This window comes from Pseudoliparis swirei, chromosome 9 (genome assembly GCF_029220125.1).
Source record: "Pseudoliparis swirei isolate HS2019 ecotype Mariana Trench chromosome 9, NWPU_hadal_v1, whole genome shotgun sequence".
In the NCBI taxonomy this organism is placed as follows: Eukaryota; Metazoa; Chordata; class Actinopteri; order Perciformes; family Liparidae; genus Pseudoliparis; species Pseudoliparis swirei.
In genome coordinates this window covers 25,203,723-25,223,887 of record NC_079396.1, presented here as the reverse complement: position 1 = coordinate 25,223,887, position 20,165 = coordinate 25,203,723, and the positions used below count along the sequence as shown (strand labels likewise).

Here is a 20,165-nt window from a genome sequence, read left to right as displayed (position 1 = left end):
GAACATGAGCTACACACATCAGGTTGGTGCCGCTTCACGATTGTTCCCAGTCTTCGTGCTCATTTCACGGCTTCAAGTCACATTTGGTCCGTTTCCAGCTCGTCAGCTGCAGTGAGCGAGACTTTTGGTGGATCTGATTGGTTTCCAGCTCTCCTCTGATCTCATTCATCAGGGAGGAACTTTAAACACCTCACGGTCCTCGAGTCAAACTGGTGACGGGATCTGCACCTGGAGATCTCTTGGGACGGTCTTCAGAACGGCCAGAACAACTTCTGGATTGATTGATTGATTGATTGATATATTTATTTGTCGCTTGCCAGAGTACAGGTACAAAAGCATCGAAATTACAAGAAAGGGTGGATGAAAGATTACAGCATAACATGAGGGAAGAAGGCGAGAAAAAACACCAACCCCCCGACTATGCCCCGAGAGGGGTACAGTGGGAGCAGGAAAAAACACCTTAGCACATAAGCACATACATTTTAGACATGACTTGCAACGAGTAGGAAGGGGAGGAGGTAATCCAACAACTGGGTGATCTAAGCCCATCCATTGGGGCAGAAGGTAACCAGCACCGACAAGCAGCCAGCCGGTCCGGCGCCAACACAGCAGCGCCAGCCACAGCCCCGTCCGGTCACACTGGGGGTAAGAAGCAGGCGTGGGATGGGGGAGGGGTAGTGAATGCAAATCAGTATTATTGAAAGTTCGTGTGCGTGGTCTGGTATGTCGTCCTCCCCCAGGCCACAACAGACAGAGTTCTCAGTCCGCAAGATGGTCGTTGCCATGGAGATAGCCTTGAAAGGTCCTGGGAGAAAACAACCACAGGTGTCTGTGGATAGGGGAAGGAATGAGAGGTTCTCACTTCAGCGATCTTCAGGGAGTTGTTGTTCCAGTAACGGCCTTGGCCAAGGCCCGTTCTGGTTGAGGGAGCCGAAGCAGATAAGATTGGGATTGTTTGGTCTTCCAGCAGCTACATCCAATTTGCACCTACTATTCCACCACTTTCCTCCCATTTCAAATCGATCCAATTTCGCCGGGCAGCCTTAGGGGGCTTTAACGGCTGTCACCGTTCCTTAATTTTCCGATAAACCAGGGCAACGCCAAATCCAAACAGCAGAAATCCTGTAATCATAGTTCGAATAGGTAGATGTCATCACGCCCTCCACGGAAAGGGCTGCTAGGCACACGACACGCCCATCGTGTAACCAGCTGCAACGCCCCGGCAGGACGGGCAGGTTCCCCGAACCCAAGCTTCGCGAGAAGACGGTGTCAATTGCGTTGAGAGACCAGTTGATCAGATGATCAGTTGATCGGTCCATGGTTTTTAGTTCGAAGAGCGATGAGGAGAGAGTCTCTCAAGTATAAAACAAGACAACCGGCCGTAAAGTGTTCCAACTGCCGTAAATAGAAATATCTGCCGTAAAGTGATCCAACTGCCATAATGTGATCAAACCGCCGTAAAGTGTTCCAACTGCTGTAAAGTTATCAAACTGCCGTAAAACGAAGTAACTGCCGTAAAGTGATCAAACTCCCATAAAGGGAATGACGCAAATCGAATCAAGCGGAAGACATGCTCTTCTATCAATCTCTTCTCTCTTCTTTCTCTGCCTCTATCTCTGCAGCCAAAAGCTCTTTCTACCTGACCAAAATTCAGTCTTCCTTCTCTAACCCCAAAAAACTCTTCTCTATCTTTTCCAACCTCCTTGGTCCCCCTCCTCCTTCCACCCTTTTGCCGAGCCACTTTGTCGACTACTTTACAAACAAGATAGACGACATACGCTCCTCCTTTACTAATCCATCTTCTGTCACTACACCAACTTCATCCCCCTCTCTTTCCTCTTTCACCCCCTTGTCTCCCAATCAAGTTCTTAGCTTGGTGACCTCCGCCCGACCGACCACCTGCGCCCTTGACCCCGTCTCCCATTCTCCAGGCTATTGCCCCTGACCTTCTGACCTTTCTCACCCATCTTATTAACGGCTCCCTCTCAACTGGCTGTTTCCCCAACTCTCTGAAGGAGGCGAGAGTGAACCCTCTCCTGAAGAAACACGCTCGACCCGTCTGAAGTCAGCAACTACAGACCGGTCTCTTCTTCCTTTTCTCTCCAAAACTCTGGAGCGAGCTATCTTTAACCAAGTGCCTCCTATCTCCACAGTAACAACCTTCTTGACCCTCACCAGTCTGGATTCAAGGCCGGCCACTCGACAGAGACGGCCCTCCTTGCTGTCTCCGAGCAGCTTCACACTGCTAGAGCAGCCTCTCTCTCCTCTGTCATTCTAGACCTTTCTGCAGCATTTGACACCGTGAACCACCAGATCCTTATCTCTTCTCTTCAGGACCTGGGGATCTCAGGCACTGCACTCGCTCTTTTCTCTTCCTACCTTAACCGCACTTACCGGGTAACTTGGAGAGGATCTGTGTCTGATCCTTGTCCTCTCACTACTGGGGTTCCTCAAGGCTCCGTCCTGGGTCCCCTCCTCTTCTCTCACAGGGTTTTTCCTGGGTCAAAATGGGTCTTCGGTGCTCCCCAAAAAAAAGTTTGAGCGCCACGCGCGCACCATCTGTTCGTGCGCGTCAGGCTGTTGAATGAGTGATCAGCAGCTGGCCGCTCTGTCAAGTCGCGCATTTCACAGTTGCGTATTGATCAGACATCAGACAAGAAGACTTCTCAACTCCAGTGTTTCCCCTACCAGCCTTACGGACCCTGGGGTCACGAGGCATAGATTTCGGGTGTCCAGGGGTCAACAACTTCGGCCTGAATTTTGGAGCCTTTTTGGGGGTGCTAAAAATCGAAACACACCTCAGGCTCACAGTGCCCCTTCCCACTTGACCTCTGGAGAAAAAAGATTTCAGTTCTGACCTTCGATCGCAGAGTTATGATTTATTAAAAAATGTATTAAATGTCGTCCAATCCTCCCATGACAGTTTTTTGCCACCAGAGGGCATCGGGTCATTCAGCATACATTCCCGGCCCATAAAAGTGTATGTCAAATGACCCATGTCATTTCGACTACATCTGTATGGGCCGGCCGTGTCTGCCAATTTACCCTAACTTTTGCTCTACTAAGGGAGGAAGATGGTCAATTTGCAAGAAAAGTACCCAGGATCAGGGGCACATCTCCTAGGGGCACATCAGTCAGGGATGTCTGAACCCATGGTCCTTGACCCTGTATTTTTATTCTCAAGATTCACTTCAAAAAAAGCTTTAGAAGGCTTGGCTAATGGTTAGCATGTGGCTATAGCGATTTTTCAACATGCTCCAAAATGCTTGAAATTAGAACGCCAGATAGGCCTGGATGGCGTGATGAACATAGTAAAAGCACTAAGCTCTAGACCCTTTATAAGAGGTACTTCCGGTATATTTTAAAAACGTCCAAACTGCTTGAAAATGAAACGCCAGACTCCCATGGATGCCCTGAACTACTGGGAGGACCATGGTCACTTTAGCATGCAAGTACCCAGGTTTTGGGAACATTTTCTGGGTACATGTTAGTCAAATCCCCCTCTCAAAGATCCAGGAGGATCGGAGTACAGTGAAGGTCACCAGGCAGACAGGAGGATTGGGGGACAGTGAAGGTCACCAGGCATACATCACATACAAGGCCGGACCACCAGGAGTCACTTCACCTGGGGTACATGTTAGTCAAATCCCCCTCTCAAAGATCCAGGAGGATCGGAGTACAGTGAAGGTCACCAGGCAGACAGGAGGATTGGGGGACAGTGAAGGTCACCAGGCATACATCACATACAAGGCCGGACCACCAGGAGTCACTTCACCTGGGGTACATGTTAGTCAAATCCCCCTCTCAAAGATCCAGGAGGATCGGAGTACAGTGAAGGTCACCAGGCAGACAGGAGGATTGGGGGACAGTGAAGGTCACCAGGCATACATCACATACAAGGCCGGACCACCAGGAGTCACTTCACCTGGGGTACATGTTAGTCAAATCCCCCTCTCAAAGATCCAGGAGGATCGGAGTACAGTGAAGGTCACCAGGGATACAGGAGGATTGGGGGACAGTGAAGGTCACCAGGCATACAGGAGGATTGGGGGACAGTGAAGGTCACCAGGCAGACATTCCATCCTAGGCCAGACCAGGAGTGACGATACGTGGGTACATGACCAGGAGGATTGGGGGACATTGACTGTCACCGGGGGGACAAAAGGCAAAATGCAATTGGTCTGTCGGGCCTCTGGAACTTACTCCATGACCTTGCTCACCATCCGACCCCGTGGACCCCAAACTTAAGCACTGCCCTGAGTTAAAACTATTCTGTCGAATATTTTTTGTTTCGGACCCCTGGTGGTATAAACAAATTTTTTTTTTCGTTTATACCACCAGGGGCCCAAAACGAAAAAAAATTTGTAGGACGGTTTTAACTCAGGGATGGGTGCTTAAGTGTGGGTGCATGGGGTCGGAGGGTGAGCAAGGTCATGGAGTAAGCTCCAGAGGCCCCACAGAAGAATGGAATGTTGCCTTTTGTCCCCCCGGTGACAGTATATGTCCCCCAATCCTCCCTGGATCTTTGACTCACATTTACCCAAGTAAAGTCACTATTGGTTCGGCCTTGGAGGGAATGTATGCCTGGTGACAGTCACTGTCCCCCAATCCTCCCTGGTTCTTTGAGAGGGGGATTTGACTAACATTTACCCAAGTATAGAGTCCTTTGTATGGGTGGAAGATGGTCACTTTAGCATGCAAGTACCCAGGTTTTGGGCACCTTTTCTGGGTACAAAACAGGAGAAATCCCCTTACAATAACCAGTGTCACTTGATGCCCTGAACTACTGACTCCACCTGATCTCTGTGTGGGAGGACCATGGTCAATTTAGCATGCATGTACCCAGGATTTGGGCACCTTTTCTGGGTACAAAACAGGAGAAATCCCCTTATAATAACCAGTGTCACTTGATGCCCTGAACTAATAACTCCACCTGATCTCTGTGTGGGAGGACCATGGTCAATTTAGCATGCAAGTACCCAGGATTTGGGCACCTTTTCTGGGTACAAAACAGGAGAAATCCCCTTATAATAACCAGTGTCACTTGATGCCCTGAACTACTGACTCCACCTGATGTCTGTGTGGGAGGACCATGGTCAATTTAGCATGCATGTACCCAGGATTTGGGCACCTTTTCTGGGTACAAAACAGGAGAAATCCCCTTATAATAACCAGTGTCACTTGATGCCCTGAACTAATAACTCCACCTGATCTCTGTGTGGGAGGACCATGGTCAATTTAGCATGCAAGTACCCAGGATTTGGGCACCTTTTCTGGGTACAAAACAGGAGAAATCCCCTTATAATAACCAGTGTCACTTGATGCCCTGAACTACTGACTCCACCTGATGTCTGTGTGGGAGGACCATGGTCAATTTAGCATGCATGTACCCAGGATTTGGGCACCTTTTCTGGGTACAAAACAGGAGAAATCCCCTTACAATAACCAGTGTCACTTGATGCCCTGAACTACTGACTCCACCTGATCTCTGTGTGGGAGGACCATGGTCAATTTAGCATGCAAGTACCCAGGTTTTGGGCACCTTTTCTGGGTACAAAACAGGAGAAATCCCCTTAAAATAACCAGTGTCATTTCACATACACGGCCGGCCCATACAAGTGTATGTCAAATGATCAATTTTAGGGTCATTTCACATACACGGCCGGCCCATTCAAGTGTATGTCAAATGACTCTAGGGTCATTTCAACTACACATGTATGGGCCGGCCATGTATGCCAATTGACCCCGTCATGATAGTAGCATGTGGCTAATTAGCGATTCTTCAACAAGCTCCAAAATGCTTTAAATTAGAACCCCAGATGGTCATGGATGCCCTGAACAACATACTCTAAGCACAAGTCTGTAGACCCTTCAGAAAGCTAACTTCCGTTAGCAGCATGCTAGCTAGCTAAAACCAACTAATCCTTAAAGAGTGTCTCCTGTTGTATACTATATCAAGTTTTTTCAAAAATGACCAAAAAATAAATAAATAAATAATAAAATAATAAATTACCATTGGCCCATTGAAATCAACAATCTAATGGTCACTAACAGTCTCGGCAATTCAATAAATGAATCAAGAGCGCCATCTAGTGATTTTTCACTGTGTTACGCCAATTGACACATAGTAACCCATTCCTCCCCGTCGAATGTATGTTGTCTGCAGATACAATGTCATTGTGGTTACTTTCCTGTATGGCGGAATACATTGCATGTATTTTTTGTGTCAAAGGGGTGCAGTTCCCTTACCATTATAACAGGGCGAAATCTGACCACCAGTCAACCTGTAATTTTCGTCTACCCCCCCCCGTCAACACTTCTCGGCTCGCGCGACAGAGCGATGCGCGCGCCGGCATCGAAGCTTTGCCGTGATGCGGCCCCCGTCAACAACTCTGGCGTGCGCCTCGCTCAGCTGTGATGCGCCCACACAGGTGAGCACACCTCAGTGTTAAAGCTCTAAACTTAGGGAAAACACTGAACTCGATTACTTTTAATCAAAACAGAACGAGGGTTCGGCTGTAGCCGACTTGAAACATACTATTGAGAACATATTCGCTGACATTTTTTTGCCTTAGGCGCTCGGGATTTGTCTTAGGCGCTCAGGAAAACGGCTTAGGCGCGCGCCCAAATGTTCTCTATGCAGGAAAAACCCTGCTCTCTGTACACAAATTCTCTCGGCTCTGTCATTCGTTCGCATGGCTTCTCCTACCATAGCTATGCCGATGACACCCAACTGATCTTCCCGGTTCCACCGTCCGAAACACAGGTGGCGGCACGAATCTCTGCCTGTCTGACCGACATCTCTCAGTGGATGTCTGCTCACCACCTGAAAATCAACCCTGACAAGACCGAGCTACTATTCCTTCCAGGGAAAGGCTCCCGCACCCATGACCTGACTACCACCGTCAACAGCTCTGTGTTGGCCCCTACCCTGACTGCCAGGAACCTCGGGGTGACACTAGACAGTCAACTCTCCCTGACGGCCAACATCGCTGCGACAACGCGTTCCTGTAGGTACATGCAGCACAACATCAGGAGAACACGTCCTCTTCTTACTCAGAAGGCGGCACAGGTTCTGGTTCTGGTCATTTCACGCCTCGACTACTGCAACTCCCTCCTGGCAGCTCTACCTGCTGAGGCCATCCGACCTCTGCAGCTCATCCAGAATGCAGCTGCTGGTCTTCAGTCTCCCGAAATTCACCCGCACCACTCCGCTCCTCCGCTCTCTTCACTGATTACCGGTGGAGCAGCATCCGCTTCAAAACACTGGTTCTGGCGTACCGTGCTCTGAACGGATCGGGCCCCGTCTACATCCGGGATGTGGTCACACCGTACACCCCGGCACGTCGCTCCGCCGCAACAGCCAACCGACTTGTGACTCCTGCACCTCGAGCTAATCACTCTACATCCAGACTGTTTGCTGTCCTGGCTCCTGATTGGTGGAACGAGCGCCCCACTGACATCAGGACAGCAGAAAGTCTCTACATCTTCCGCCGGAGACTGAAAACACATCTTTTCCGACTATCTGGATTAAAACACAGATTAGCACTTCAGTGGCACTTAAATAGCTCTTATTGTGGTACTTTTGAAGTTCGACTATGTTGAGGAAATGTTACTTTCTGTATTCTTGTTGTTCTTAGTTTGTACTCTAGGTTGAATGCACTTATTGTAAGTCGCTTTGGATAAAAGCGTCTGCTACATGACATGTAATGTAAAGTGATCAAACTGCCGTATTGATCTGTGTTCTGCAGCCTCTCTTCTCGTTCTTTGATTTAGCTCCAGAAGCTGTGATGAAAGGGTTGAACTGGAGGAGCTCTTCAGGGGGAAGAGGAACCAGCGTTGAGTGCAGCAATGCTGGTTCTTTGGTCTGATTCATGTTTCTGAAGGACCACAAACAACTTTCTTTTATGATGAAAAGATTAGTCTCTTCAAGGTCTGTTAATTCTCTCAATAACAAGCAAGAGCAGGAGAGACGAAACACTCCCGACTTCATTTATCTTCATTTCCGTTCACCACGTGAGGCTGGTCCTTCCTGAGTGTATTTGAGGAGTTATGGCGCCTCAATTTCCCCCAAAACATTGATCCAATGAATCACTTCCAGTGTTCAAGAGAACCCATCATCATATTCTGGGTTATTTAATTATGACGTCACAATCAGAATTTAAAAACATACAAATTATGTATGTAAATTAAACTTAAATATGACAAACGCATTCCAATGGTAGAAATCAGTCCTGAACGCAGTATAAATACCACAAACTGTGTATAAATACTCAATGCAGTTTGTTTAACAACAGAGAGAAAACTCCACTATGACAGTGATGATAACTGTATTTACTAGGATTAGTACAGTGATGATTACTATGTATTTACTCGTATTGGTACCCTAACCCTCATGGTATAACCCATGGTATTACTCATCATGGAATTACACATGGTATAATACCATAAGTAATACCATGATGAGTAATACTGTATTACTCATGGTATTACTCATCATGGTGTTACTTATGTCTTTTTGTAGTTTGGCTTCTTGAAGAAATGTTACTTTCTTGATTCTCTTAGTTCTGACTTTGTCCTCGTGGTTGAATTCACTTATTGTAAGTCGCTCTGGATGAAAGCGTCTGCTAAATGACATGTGATGTAACAGTTATGTATTGATAGAGCCCATTCTGCTAGATTTATATTAGTGTTTAGTTACATAATGAATTATGTAAAAAGGGGGATTGATGATATAAAACTGAATTATTGAAGGGACGATTGTGTTCAAGCTCCTGCAAATTCAGAATAACATCACATAGCAGGTGGAATATGTGTCTGATGATAAATATGATGACTCTCAAAGCTAGGTACTCGCCTCACACAAACGCAACACACACTTGTTATCACGTTGTTACAATGAGAGAGGGGGACGAGGGCCCCCTCCTGTGAGAAAGGGGTGTGGGGGGGTGCAGCAGATCCAAGGTCAGGATGACTTCACATGTGGGGGCATGGAGGCCCGTACGTGGAAAGGGAGGCCGAGTTGTTTAGGGTTTTCAACTAGTGCCGACCGGAGAGGACTCCGCTGTGATTGCTATCGCATCGAACTTGTATTTGACGCGTGATCAGAGAATAAATTCTCCCGTTGGAAAGGAGAGAACGAGAGAAGGTCGTACTTTACCACACCTCCAATTTTGATAGACGCTAACACGACACCTCAGAGGTACATGAACGTTTTACTGTACGACACCTCAGAGGTACATATTGTACTTTCAGATGATTTCACTTCCGAGTTTATTTTTTCATGTTCTCCCTCAAAACCCTGACCTCATTCATTAATAAACCTATTGAATATTAGAGTTCAATATGAGATTCTTAAGATGTATAAATGTATTTTATTATTCTCCACAGACGTCCAGCGGCAGTTGGTGATGAAACAAGAGGTTCCCCCTGAACAGCAGGACTGGAGCTCCAGTCTGGACCAGGAAGACTCAGAGCCTCCAGAACCTCCACATATTAAAGAGGACCAGGAGGACCCAGAGCCTCCACACATTAAAGAGGACCAGGAGAACCCAGAGCCTCCACACATTAAAGAGGAGCAGGAGGAGCAGGAAGACCCAGAGCCTCCACACATTAAAGAGGACCAGGAGGACCCAGAGCCTCCACACATTAAAGAGGAGCAGGAGGACCAGGAGCCTCCACACATTAAAGAGGAGCAGGATGAACTCAGGATCAGTCAGGAGGGAGAGCAGCTTCAAAAGCTGGAGGAGGCTGGAATCAAGTTCTCATTCACCCCTGTAAAGAGTCAATATGATGATGAGGAAGCTCAGCTCTCAAAGTCCATAAAAACTGACAAAAGAGAGGCAGAACATTTGAAAACAGAAGCAGACGGAGAGGAAGTCAGATCCAAATCAGATGCAGATAGTCCTTTACAACAAACTGCTGATGAGACGTCACAATCCTCTGAATGTGAGACTGATAACAGTGACAATTGGAAGGAGACTCGGGAACCTCAGTCACGTTTAAACCCTTTGGAAAACAATGAAGTCCCTGTAGGTGACATGGACTGTGGTACTGGAAACGCATCAATTAGCTCTTCTCAATATGCTGGAAGCTTTGGCCAAAAGAGACATCCGAAGAGACACTCTGGAGCCACAACAGGAGTGACCAGTTCTTCAGTTTGTGGTAAAACATTCAGACAACTGCAACCTCTGAAACAACACTCAACTGTTCATACGAGAGAGAAACTATTCAGTTGTTCAGTTTGTGGTAAAACATTCAGCCGAGCACGCAATCTGAAACTACACTCAACTGTTCATACTGGAGAGAAACTATTCAGTTGTTCATTTTGTGTTCAAACATTCAGCCGGGCACGCTATCTGAAACAACACTCAACTGTCCACACAGGGGAGAAACTATTCAGTTGTTCAGTTTGTGGTAAAACATTCAGACAAGCACTTAATCTAAGACGACACTCAACTGTTCATACAGGAAAGAAACTATTCAGTTGTTCAGTTTGTGGTAAAACATTCAGACAACTGCAACCTATGAAACGACACTCAACTGTTCATACAAGAAAGAAACTATTCAGTTGTTCAGTTTGTGGTAAAACATTCAGACAACTGCAACCTCTGAAACTACATTCAACTGTTCATACAGAAGAGAAACTATTCAGTTGTTCAGTTTGTGGTAAAACATTCAGCCGGGCAGTCTATCTGAAACTACACTCAACTGTTCATACAGGAGAGAAACTATACAGTTGTTCAGTTTGTGGTAAAACATTCAGCCGGGCAGGCTATCTGAAACTACACTCAACTGTTCATACAGGAGATAAACTATTCAGTTGTTCAGTTTGTGATCAAACATTCAGCCGGGCAGGCTATCTGAAACTACACTCAACTGTTCATACAGGAGAGAAACTATTCAGTTGTTCAGTTTGTGGTAAAACATTCAGCCAAGCAGGCAGTCTAAAACGACACTCAACTGTTCATACAGGAGGAGAGAAACTATTCAGTTGTTCAGTTTGTGGTAAAACATTTAGACAAGAAGGCAATCTAAAACGACACTCAGCTGTTCATACTGGAGAGGAACTGTTCAGTTGTTCAGTTTGTGGTAAAACATTCAGACAAGCATGCAATCTAAAACGACACTCAGCTGTTCATACTGGAGAGGAACTGTTCAGTTGTTCAGTTTGTGGTAAAACATTTAGACAAGCAGGCAATCTAAAACGACACTCAGCTGTTCATACTGGAGAGGAACTGTTCAGTTGTTCAGTTTGTGGTAAAACATTCAGACAAGCAGGCGAAGTAAAACGACACTCAACTGTTCATACAGGTGAGAAACTATTCAGTTGTTCAGTTTGTGGTAAAACATTCAGAAAAGCATGCAATCTGAAACAACACTCAACTGTTCATACAGGAGAGAAACTATTCAGTTGTTCAGTTTGTGGTAAAACATTCAGACAAGCAGGCCATCTGAAACAACACTCAATTGTTCATACAAGAGACAGGGCTCCAGACTAACTTTTTTAACTCGGAGCACAGTGGCCCCTAACTTAAAATGTTAGGGGCGCAAGCAGAAAATGTAGGGGCGCACACAGGGTTTTTCCTGGGTCAAAATGGGTCTTGTGTGCTCCCCAAAAAGTTTTGCACAGCTGTGCGAGCATCTATTCCAGTTGCGCGCTGTCAGCTCTGCAGCTGCTGGTGATCAGCCCGGCGCACACCGCGCCCTGGTGCACACAACACCACCTCAGCACCACCCAACTCCACCCCCTTACCCCGGCCGCGCCTCCAGCTCCGGCCGCCGGCGGCGCGCGCGCAGCGCCGTGATGCGCGCACAGGTGAGAGCCCCTCAGTGTTAAATTAAGCTTAGGGCACCAACATGGCTAGCGGCACTAGTCCCGCCCCCCTGAAGCTCTAAACCTCGGGAAAACACTGAACTCGATGACTATTGATCAAAACAGAACGACGGTTCTTGAAACATACTATTGAGAACATATTCGCTGACATGCACGTGATGAACACAGGTTTTTTTTTTTTTCATCGCGGACTTTTTTTTGCCTTAAGCGCTCGGGAAAACGGCTTAGACGCGCGCCCAAATTTTCTCTATGCAGGAAAAACCCTGCGCACACTATAAATCGACTTGCAAAGTTTTCCCATCATTTCTACTGTATTACTGATAAATAATTTGACAATATACAATCTTATGCCTGTTTGCCTACATGAACTGCAAAACATTCACAACAGAGAACTCTTCAGAAGTTACTGTATTGAGTTTAAACATATTTTAAGAAAACATACCTTGAGCATGTGCATGTTGCACGATGTGGCCAATCAAAACATTTGTTGGTTTCTAGAGATGCACCGATCAGGTTTTTGGTGCCGATCACCGATCACTGAAATCAGTATCTGCCGATCCGATAATACCGATCACGGTATTGATTGAAGCATTCTATTTATTGTGTAGCATTATTGCTATGAGGACTATGAGGAAATACATATATAGCAACAACTCTAACATTAAAGAAATTATCGATTTCTTTAAACATTTAGGACTTTACTTTGAAAATGTCCTAATTGATACATTAAAATTGTTTGATTGCTGCTTTGGGGATTATGTATGGAACACATCTGCATCATTCATTTCTGGAACTCTTTGGGGAAATCTATATACAGAACTTTTCTTAACATACAAAAGTCTGACTATTTTTATAAACTCTTCCTTGGTACAGTAAAATGTTTTAATGTTAGCATAATTTAAGCTAAATCAGAAACGATCTCTAAAGATACAAAATCAGTTCATTGTTTACTTTTATATGTTCGTGTATGATTTGTCGACATCTTATTTTGAAAAACGGATGTTGTTTCACGTGGTTCTTTACGCTAACTTTGCAAAACCGGATGTTGTCACTTAAATCCTTCCGCTAACTTTATCAAAACCGTCCCGATGGAATGTGTTTACCGTGAGCATCAGTCTATAGGGGCTCAGACATGTGAGAGTCGGCTGAGTTGACCCAGGGATTCAACTCGGGACGGGACGCCGCTGGTGAGGATCCCCTGACCTCTGACCTCTCACCTGCGGCTCGCCGGGCGCATTGTCTCCGCTGAGGTGCGCTTCTTTCCCCCGCCTCACACACAGGCCAGCCTTCTTCTTTTTTTCCTTTCTTCTTCTTCTGGAGTTAATGTCGGTTAGCAAACCAGTCATTCAGGCATTACCGCTAACTATAGTGGGCTGAAGTGTAGAACAAGTTTGTCAGCAACAAAAATATTTCATAACAAAAAAAAAAAATCTGCTAATTTACTGGTCGCGCATGCGCGAGTTGATGAAAAATTTACTCGCACTGTGTCTAATTTTAGGCGCAAAATGCGACCATTTGGTCGCAGTCTGGAGCCCTGAGAGAAACTATTCAGTTGTTCAGTTTGTGGTAAAACATTCAGACATGCATGCAGTCTAAAACGACACTCAGCTGTTCATACTGGAAAAACAAATTAGCGTTCAGTTTTCTATAAAAGATTCCCTCTTCTCCGTGATTTAAAAAGAAATCACAATTGCATTGTTGAGGTCATCAGAAATAAATGAGACATTGTTGTTGTTGTTGTTGTTGTTAGCAGAGTTGATGTTCATGATAAGGTTGAAGAAGTGTTCTTGCTTGTGTTGCTGCAAGTCTTAAACCTATATGATATATATTTATATGTATATACGTAAATCTATATTGTTTTATATATATTTCTATATATATTTATTTAAATATAAATAGAGATTTATTTAAAAACAAATTCCTTTATATATATATAGTGTATGTATTTTGTTTAGATTATTTCTTTATTTAATTTTTTTGACTTTTATTTCTGTTAATTTTTGCTAGTTATTATTGACAATGTGAAACTGTTTAAAGACAAAATACTTGCAACGTCGATATCGCTGCTTCCACAACTTCCGGCTATGGCTCGGGTCAGCTGACCCTGAACTGGCCAATCAGAAGTGCCTCTCTGTGGTAAATCCCGGGTTATGTTTTGATAGGGACGCACAGTGCTGAGCGGTTCACACCAGAGAGACCGCGGGGAGACATGACGGTGGAGACCTCCGTAAGAGGTGGTATTGTAAAAGTATTACTCCTTCATGATTCAACTATAATATTCTGATGTACCTGGCTTAATGTTTTTATTGTTTTGACTCGTCTTTATCTATTGTTATTTGTTTTTGTATTGTGTCTTTTTGTAAAGCCTCAATGTACTTTATTTACATGCTTAAAGTTAAGTTTATGATAAACACATTATTATAAACACAGTATTTTTGCTGAAGTTTTGTGATGGTCTAAAAATAATAATAAAATACTCTGCTTTAAATGGTAATTTGTGTCTCAAATGTTTATCCATGTATTAAAAAAGCCAGAATGTTTAAAAATGCAAATATTTGTTTTTCTTCAAAGACTACAAAACAAAGTGATGTCATCCGGATCACAAGATGTCTCTGAGCTCCCTGAAGTGTTTCCTCGGTGGTTTGTGGTTTTCACATCATGCACATGAAGCTCAAACAATCCAAGTGATTGAACCAAAAGCAAAACCCATTTAGAAATGGAGGGTGGCTTCAATATAATAATAATAAAAATCTACATGATTTTTGTGCTTTTTTGTTCCATAAATGTAATTGCTCAAAGTTATCCACAATAATTTGTCTGGAAAGAAAGTGCTCACTCTGAGAAACACAGATTATAACAGGATTACATCTATAATCCTCAATCTGTAAATGCTGCACGGCACTCGGATTATTATCAGACCAGGAAAAGATGAGAAGCTGTATGAGTTTTAATTAATTTACACGTCTCTGTAGTAGTTCAGACTTTGAGGCCATGTCTGAGTTCTAGAATTCAATTCAGTTTATTTGTTCAGCCCATTTTCACAAATTAAAAATGTGCCTCAGAGTGCTTTACAATCTGTACACAGACATCCCTGACCTTTGACCTCACATCGGATCAGGAAATACTAATCATGGAAAAAAAGGGAAGAAACCTTCAGGAGAGCAACAGAGGAGGATCCCTCTCCAGGATGGACAGAACAATAGATGTCATGTGACCAGAAGGAATCATAACACACAAATTAAAACACAGTAACAACACAATCAATGAATCTGACAGAGTGTATGACTAGTTGGTAGTCGGCATGGACCACGATCCACGATCCAATCCAAATGACCTGTGTTAACTATTCATTTATATTAATCTTTTTTAAACACACAAGGAGATATGTCACACTGTAAGTAAGAAAGTAAAGTAATGACTAAATGCGAGGCTACTCGTGGTTCCTAGAGTCTTAAAAAGTAGGATGGGAGCCAGAGCCTTCAGGTATCAAGCTCCTCCTCTTTGATGGAACCAGCTCCACCTGCAGTCCTTGACAGACACTTCCCCTCATGGAGCCTTTCCTCTTGATGGTCTTCTAGTTAGTGCTGAGTCAGGTTCACCTGGTCCAGACCAGAGATGCTGCTAGAGGCTGTGTGTGTGTGGGGATAGGTGTGTAAGTGTACTCTCCCTGTGTGTTCTCCTTGTGGTGTGTGTGTGTCCATCACACATTACTAACTGCTTCCTGTATGTGTGTGTAGAGGTAATGGTTGTGTGTGTGTGTGTCTGAAGGTTTGTGTATGTGTGGCCCGATGTGGGTGGCCTCCGGTGTGTGTGTGATACTGTGTGTGTGTGTGTGATACTGTGTGTGTGTGTGTGTGTGTGTGTAAGTGTGTATGTGTGTGTAGAGGTAAGTGTGTGTGTGTGAAGATCTAAGTGTGTGTATGTGTGTAGATGTAGTGTGTGTGTGTGTAGATGTGTGTAAAAGTATGTGTGTGTAAGGAAGTGTGTTAGATGTAAAATGTGTGTGTGGATTTAAGTGGCTTCAGACAGCCAGCATTATGGGTGAGGATAATATATGAGTGTAGTTGTAACAGGTTTTAACAGGTTTACATTTAGGTTTACTACTCGAAGCAAATTTAAAGGAAACTGTAGAAACTGTCTCCATTGAGCGAGAGTTAATGAGCGAATTAGAAATAATAAAAAATCGACACGATCTCTCTATTCTTTGCATCAATATATATTATTATTATATTTTTCCATTGACTGGTACATTTGACACTGAACACTGTGTTCTTATTTATCTCACATGAGCCCTGAAATGACCTGAAATGCTGTTCCTGTGTTATCATCCACTGAATGAAGCAAAGCGACAGAGCAACATCACGTTGCCATTAGCCTTTCTGAGTGAGCACTGGGCAGCCACGCCCTTTCTGAGTGAGCACTGGGCAGCACCCCTTTTCTGCGCTAATTCTAAAGTTAACACAAAGGAAAAACACAGAGCTTGACGACATCCATACATCAGCTCCTAAACATACCAAAACAGAATGTATAATTACCACTAATTATATACTACCGGGCAAAACAGTGTCAAACCCCAATGGGAAGCCAAACAATGAACAAAGATACCTGTTGCCAGGTTTTTGCTTACATATATTTGAATCTCTTGACGCTCAAAAGATATATTTGAAACATCTTGCAAAAACATAACAAAACAGTTAATGAAAAAAGGAAAGACAAAAAAACTATCGACGTGACAATCACGACAGAAAGTTTGAGGATTAGTTTCAGCGGAGTGTACACTGACCTGTGACTGGACTAAGGATGAGGCGATAGAGTGATGGAGAGGGTGGAATGAGGATATGGATTATAATAGCAGGACTGAAGTGGGGAATAAGAACGAGCCAGGAGTCGTGTAGTAGATCTGGTAGTAGTGGGGACGGGAGAGAGACGGAGAGAAAAGCAGGAGGATGAGGGAGGATTGCAGAGAAGGAGGGGTTAAAATAATTGTGAGATTCAAGGACGGAAATGACATTCGAAAAATAGCCGGTGGCGCTGACATGGGGTTGAAGGAGAAAGTTGGCCAGATTGTGATTGTGATGGCGAAGGTTGGCTGGATGGCGGATTGTTGATCCAGTGAAGGACGAGGGGCAGAGAGGGAAAGCAATGAAGCTGAAAAAGTGTGCAATATAGGTGGTTGGGAAGAAGCTGAATGATGGGCCCTTTGTTAGAGGCGTATACGGTATCCCAGGAAAGTGGAAGAGAAGGAGGAACTGAGAGCAAGTATTAAAGATAAAGTTATAGGGATTAACCTGCAGGCAGGCAAGACGAGGTGGAGAAAGGGTCGACAGTTTGTCAGTGCTGCTAGATTTTGAAGAAAGGGTGTTGCCGTTTGCCTGATTCAGTTACGTGGGGTATCTAAGGTATAAAAGCATATGTCCCACCACCTTTGAGGTGTTTCAAATGCCAAAGTATGGCCACATTATGCAGCGTAAAGGGAAGCAAAGATGTGGGAAATGTGGAGGAACATGACTATGGGAAATGTGAGGCTGGGACAGAGCTCAAATGTGCAAATTATGGAGGAGGTGCACACAGTGTGTGGCCTATGGTGGGTGTGAAGTGAGAAAGAAGGCAGTGGTAGTGCAGCAGCTGAAAGTGAAAATGAATATATCGTATGCAGAAGCAGCAAAGAGGGCTCAGAGGTAAGAGGGGGGAAAGGGGGAAAGAGGGGGGGGAGATGTAGTAAGGAAGGAACCGGCTCAACAGCCAAGTGAGCAACTATCGACTAAGAGTCAAAGGGAAGATGAGAATATAATGGCAGTAAATAAGGAGAACTTTGTGTTTTTCATGGCAGAAGTGGTTAACTGCACATTCCAGGCAAAAGGGAGATCTGAGAAAATTGAAATAATAGTAAAAAGTGCAGCAAGATACTTAAATATTCACGGAATAACTGGGATGGCGGTACAGGAAGAGCTTAGGAAACAGGGGCAGTTAACCAAAGAATCATGCTCACAGGATTAATCATCATCATGTTAATTCTACAATGGAATGCTCGGAGTTTGTTGGCAAATTGACAAGAATTCAAAAAATATGTGGGGGATATGCCTCGTAAGCCAGATGTCATATGCATACAGGAAACATGGTTAAAACCAAATGTGGACTTCAGACTAGCTGGATATGCGTGTGTTAGGTGTGATAGGGAGGGTGGTCAGGGAGGAGGATGTGCCACATTTATTAGTGAAGACGTCACATTTAGAGAGGTGAAGATAGGGACCGAGCTCGAATATGTAACTGTGGAGATCTGGGCAAGGGAAGGAGAGGTCATAGTTGTACATTTTTATAATCCCTGTAAAAAATTAGAGGTGAATAGATTGGCACAAATTGAAAGGATAGGTGGCAACAAGGTGGTGGTATGTGGAGATTTTAATGCACATAGTACATTATGGGTGGAGCAAGAACAGATCTTAATGGGGAGGTAATGGAAGAATTACTAGAGGAACACAATTTGGTTTGTTTAAACGATGGCAGAGGGACTAGATGTGCACAGGGAACATGTCGGCGCTAGACTTAACCATTGTATCGAGGAGTTTAGCAGGGATATGCGAGTGGGAGGTAGAAGAGGAAACGTCAGTGGGCAGTGATCATTTTCCAATAAAGTGTAAAATAGCATTACAAAGGAGTAAGGAACAGGAGAGTTGATAGGTAAGTGGGTGTTTAATAGGCAAAATGGGAACTTTTCAAATATATATGAGCAAGAAATGGATAAAATAGACTTAAATGAAGATGTTGACGAGGTTGATATAAAAATGACATTTACAATACTGGAAGCAGCAAAACAAGCAAGAGCTAAAAGTAAAGGAAGGATGAAAGAAAGGGGTCCCTGGTGGACAGAGGAATGTGGGAGAGTAGTGAAGAAAGAAACAAAGCTCTTAAGCTGTTAAAAGAACACATAACTTCCAGAATCTGATCCAGTACAAGCAAGCGAGGCAAGAGTACGGGAGAACGATTGGAGAGCAAAAGGAAAGCTGGAGGAATTACTGGAGTAGAATTGGGAGATCAACACCTGTGGGAGAGATTTGGGGGATGATCAGAAGCATGAGAGGAATCAGAAAAGTATGGCAGTATCCAGTACTGAAGAAAGGGGAGGAAACGGCAGCGACAGATGGGGAGAGGGCAGAGATGATGGCAAAAGCGTTAACAGAAATCCACAGCTCTGGCAACCTTACAGGAGAGGGTAAATTAGGAGGGAAAGGACACGCTCGGCTCATCCTGGTGCTCTGGAAAGAAGAGACAATACTAATAGTTCAATGGATGCCCCATTTACTTTGGAAGAGGTTAGAAGGGGGATAGAAAGAGCCGGATTGACATCACCAGGGAAGGATGAAATATGTTATATAATGCTGAAGCATTTAGGGAGGTTAGCAATGACGAAATTGGTATCATTTTATAATAAAATTTGGGAAATGGGGAGACTTCCTAGATCATGGAAAGAAGCTGTGATTATTCCAATCAGGAAACCGGGCAAAGATTCATCAAATCCAACAAATTATAGACCCATAGCACTAACCTCTCATGTCGGTAAAATTATGGAGAGAATGATAACCGAGAGATTAAGCTATTATATGGAGACCAGGTGAATGATAACACCTCATCAAAGTGGATTTCGGAAAGGTAGAGGAACTATGGACCCAATTATTTGTTTAGAGACAGAAATAAAAAAAGCCCAGGTAAATAAGGAGTCAGTGATGGCGGTGTTTTTTGATGTGGAAAAGGCATATGACATGGTTTGGAAGGAAGGGTTGATGATTAAGTTGAATATTATGGGAATAAAGGGCTGAGTATACAATTGGATTAAAGACTTTTTACTTGACAGAGTTATCCAAGTCAGAATTGGGACAGCACTATCGAGAAGATACCCGGTGGAGAATGGTACACCTCAGGGTAGTGTAATCAGTCCAATACTGTTCTCCATCATGATAAATGATGTGTTCCTTCGAGTTCAGAGTGATATTGGACGATCCCTATTCGCAGATGATGGAGCGTTGTGGAAGAGGGGGAAGAACATAAACCACATTAAAGGGAAGGTACAAGAGGCCGTGAATGAAGTAGAAAGATGGTCTTATGCATGGGGATTCAAGTTTTCTGTGGGGAAAACTAAAACAATCTGCTTTACTAGGAAGAGAGGAGTGGTTACTCAGCTAAAGCTATATGGGCAAATTATTGAACAAGTGAAGGTTTTGAGGTTTCTAGGGGTGTGGTTCGATGATAAGCTAACATGGAATGAGCAGATTCAGATGATAGTTAGGAAATGTTCAAATATTTTAAATGTGATGAGGTGTCTAACCGGTCGGAA

At 44.2% G+C, this 20,165-nt stretch overlaps 1 protein-coding gene across 1 annotated transcript; it reads left to right on the top strand.

Moving 5' to 3' along the window:
- LOC130199418 (zinc finger protein 271-like) lies at positions 1–11,620 on the top strand. The gene is made up of 2 exons (XM_056422901.1): positions 1–22; positions 9,391–11,620. The coding sequence occupies exon 2, from the start codon at positions 9,411–9,413 to the stop codon at positions 11,499–11,501; it is 2,091 nt and encodes a 696-aa protein (XP_056278876.1). The 5' UTR covers positions 1–22; positions 9,391–9,410; the 3' UTR covers positions 11,502–11,620.
- The last annotated feature ends 8,545 nt before the right edge of the window (positions 11,621–20,165 follow it).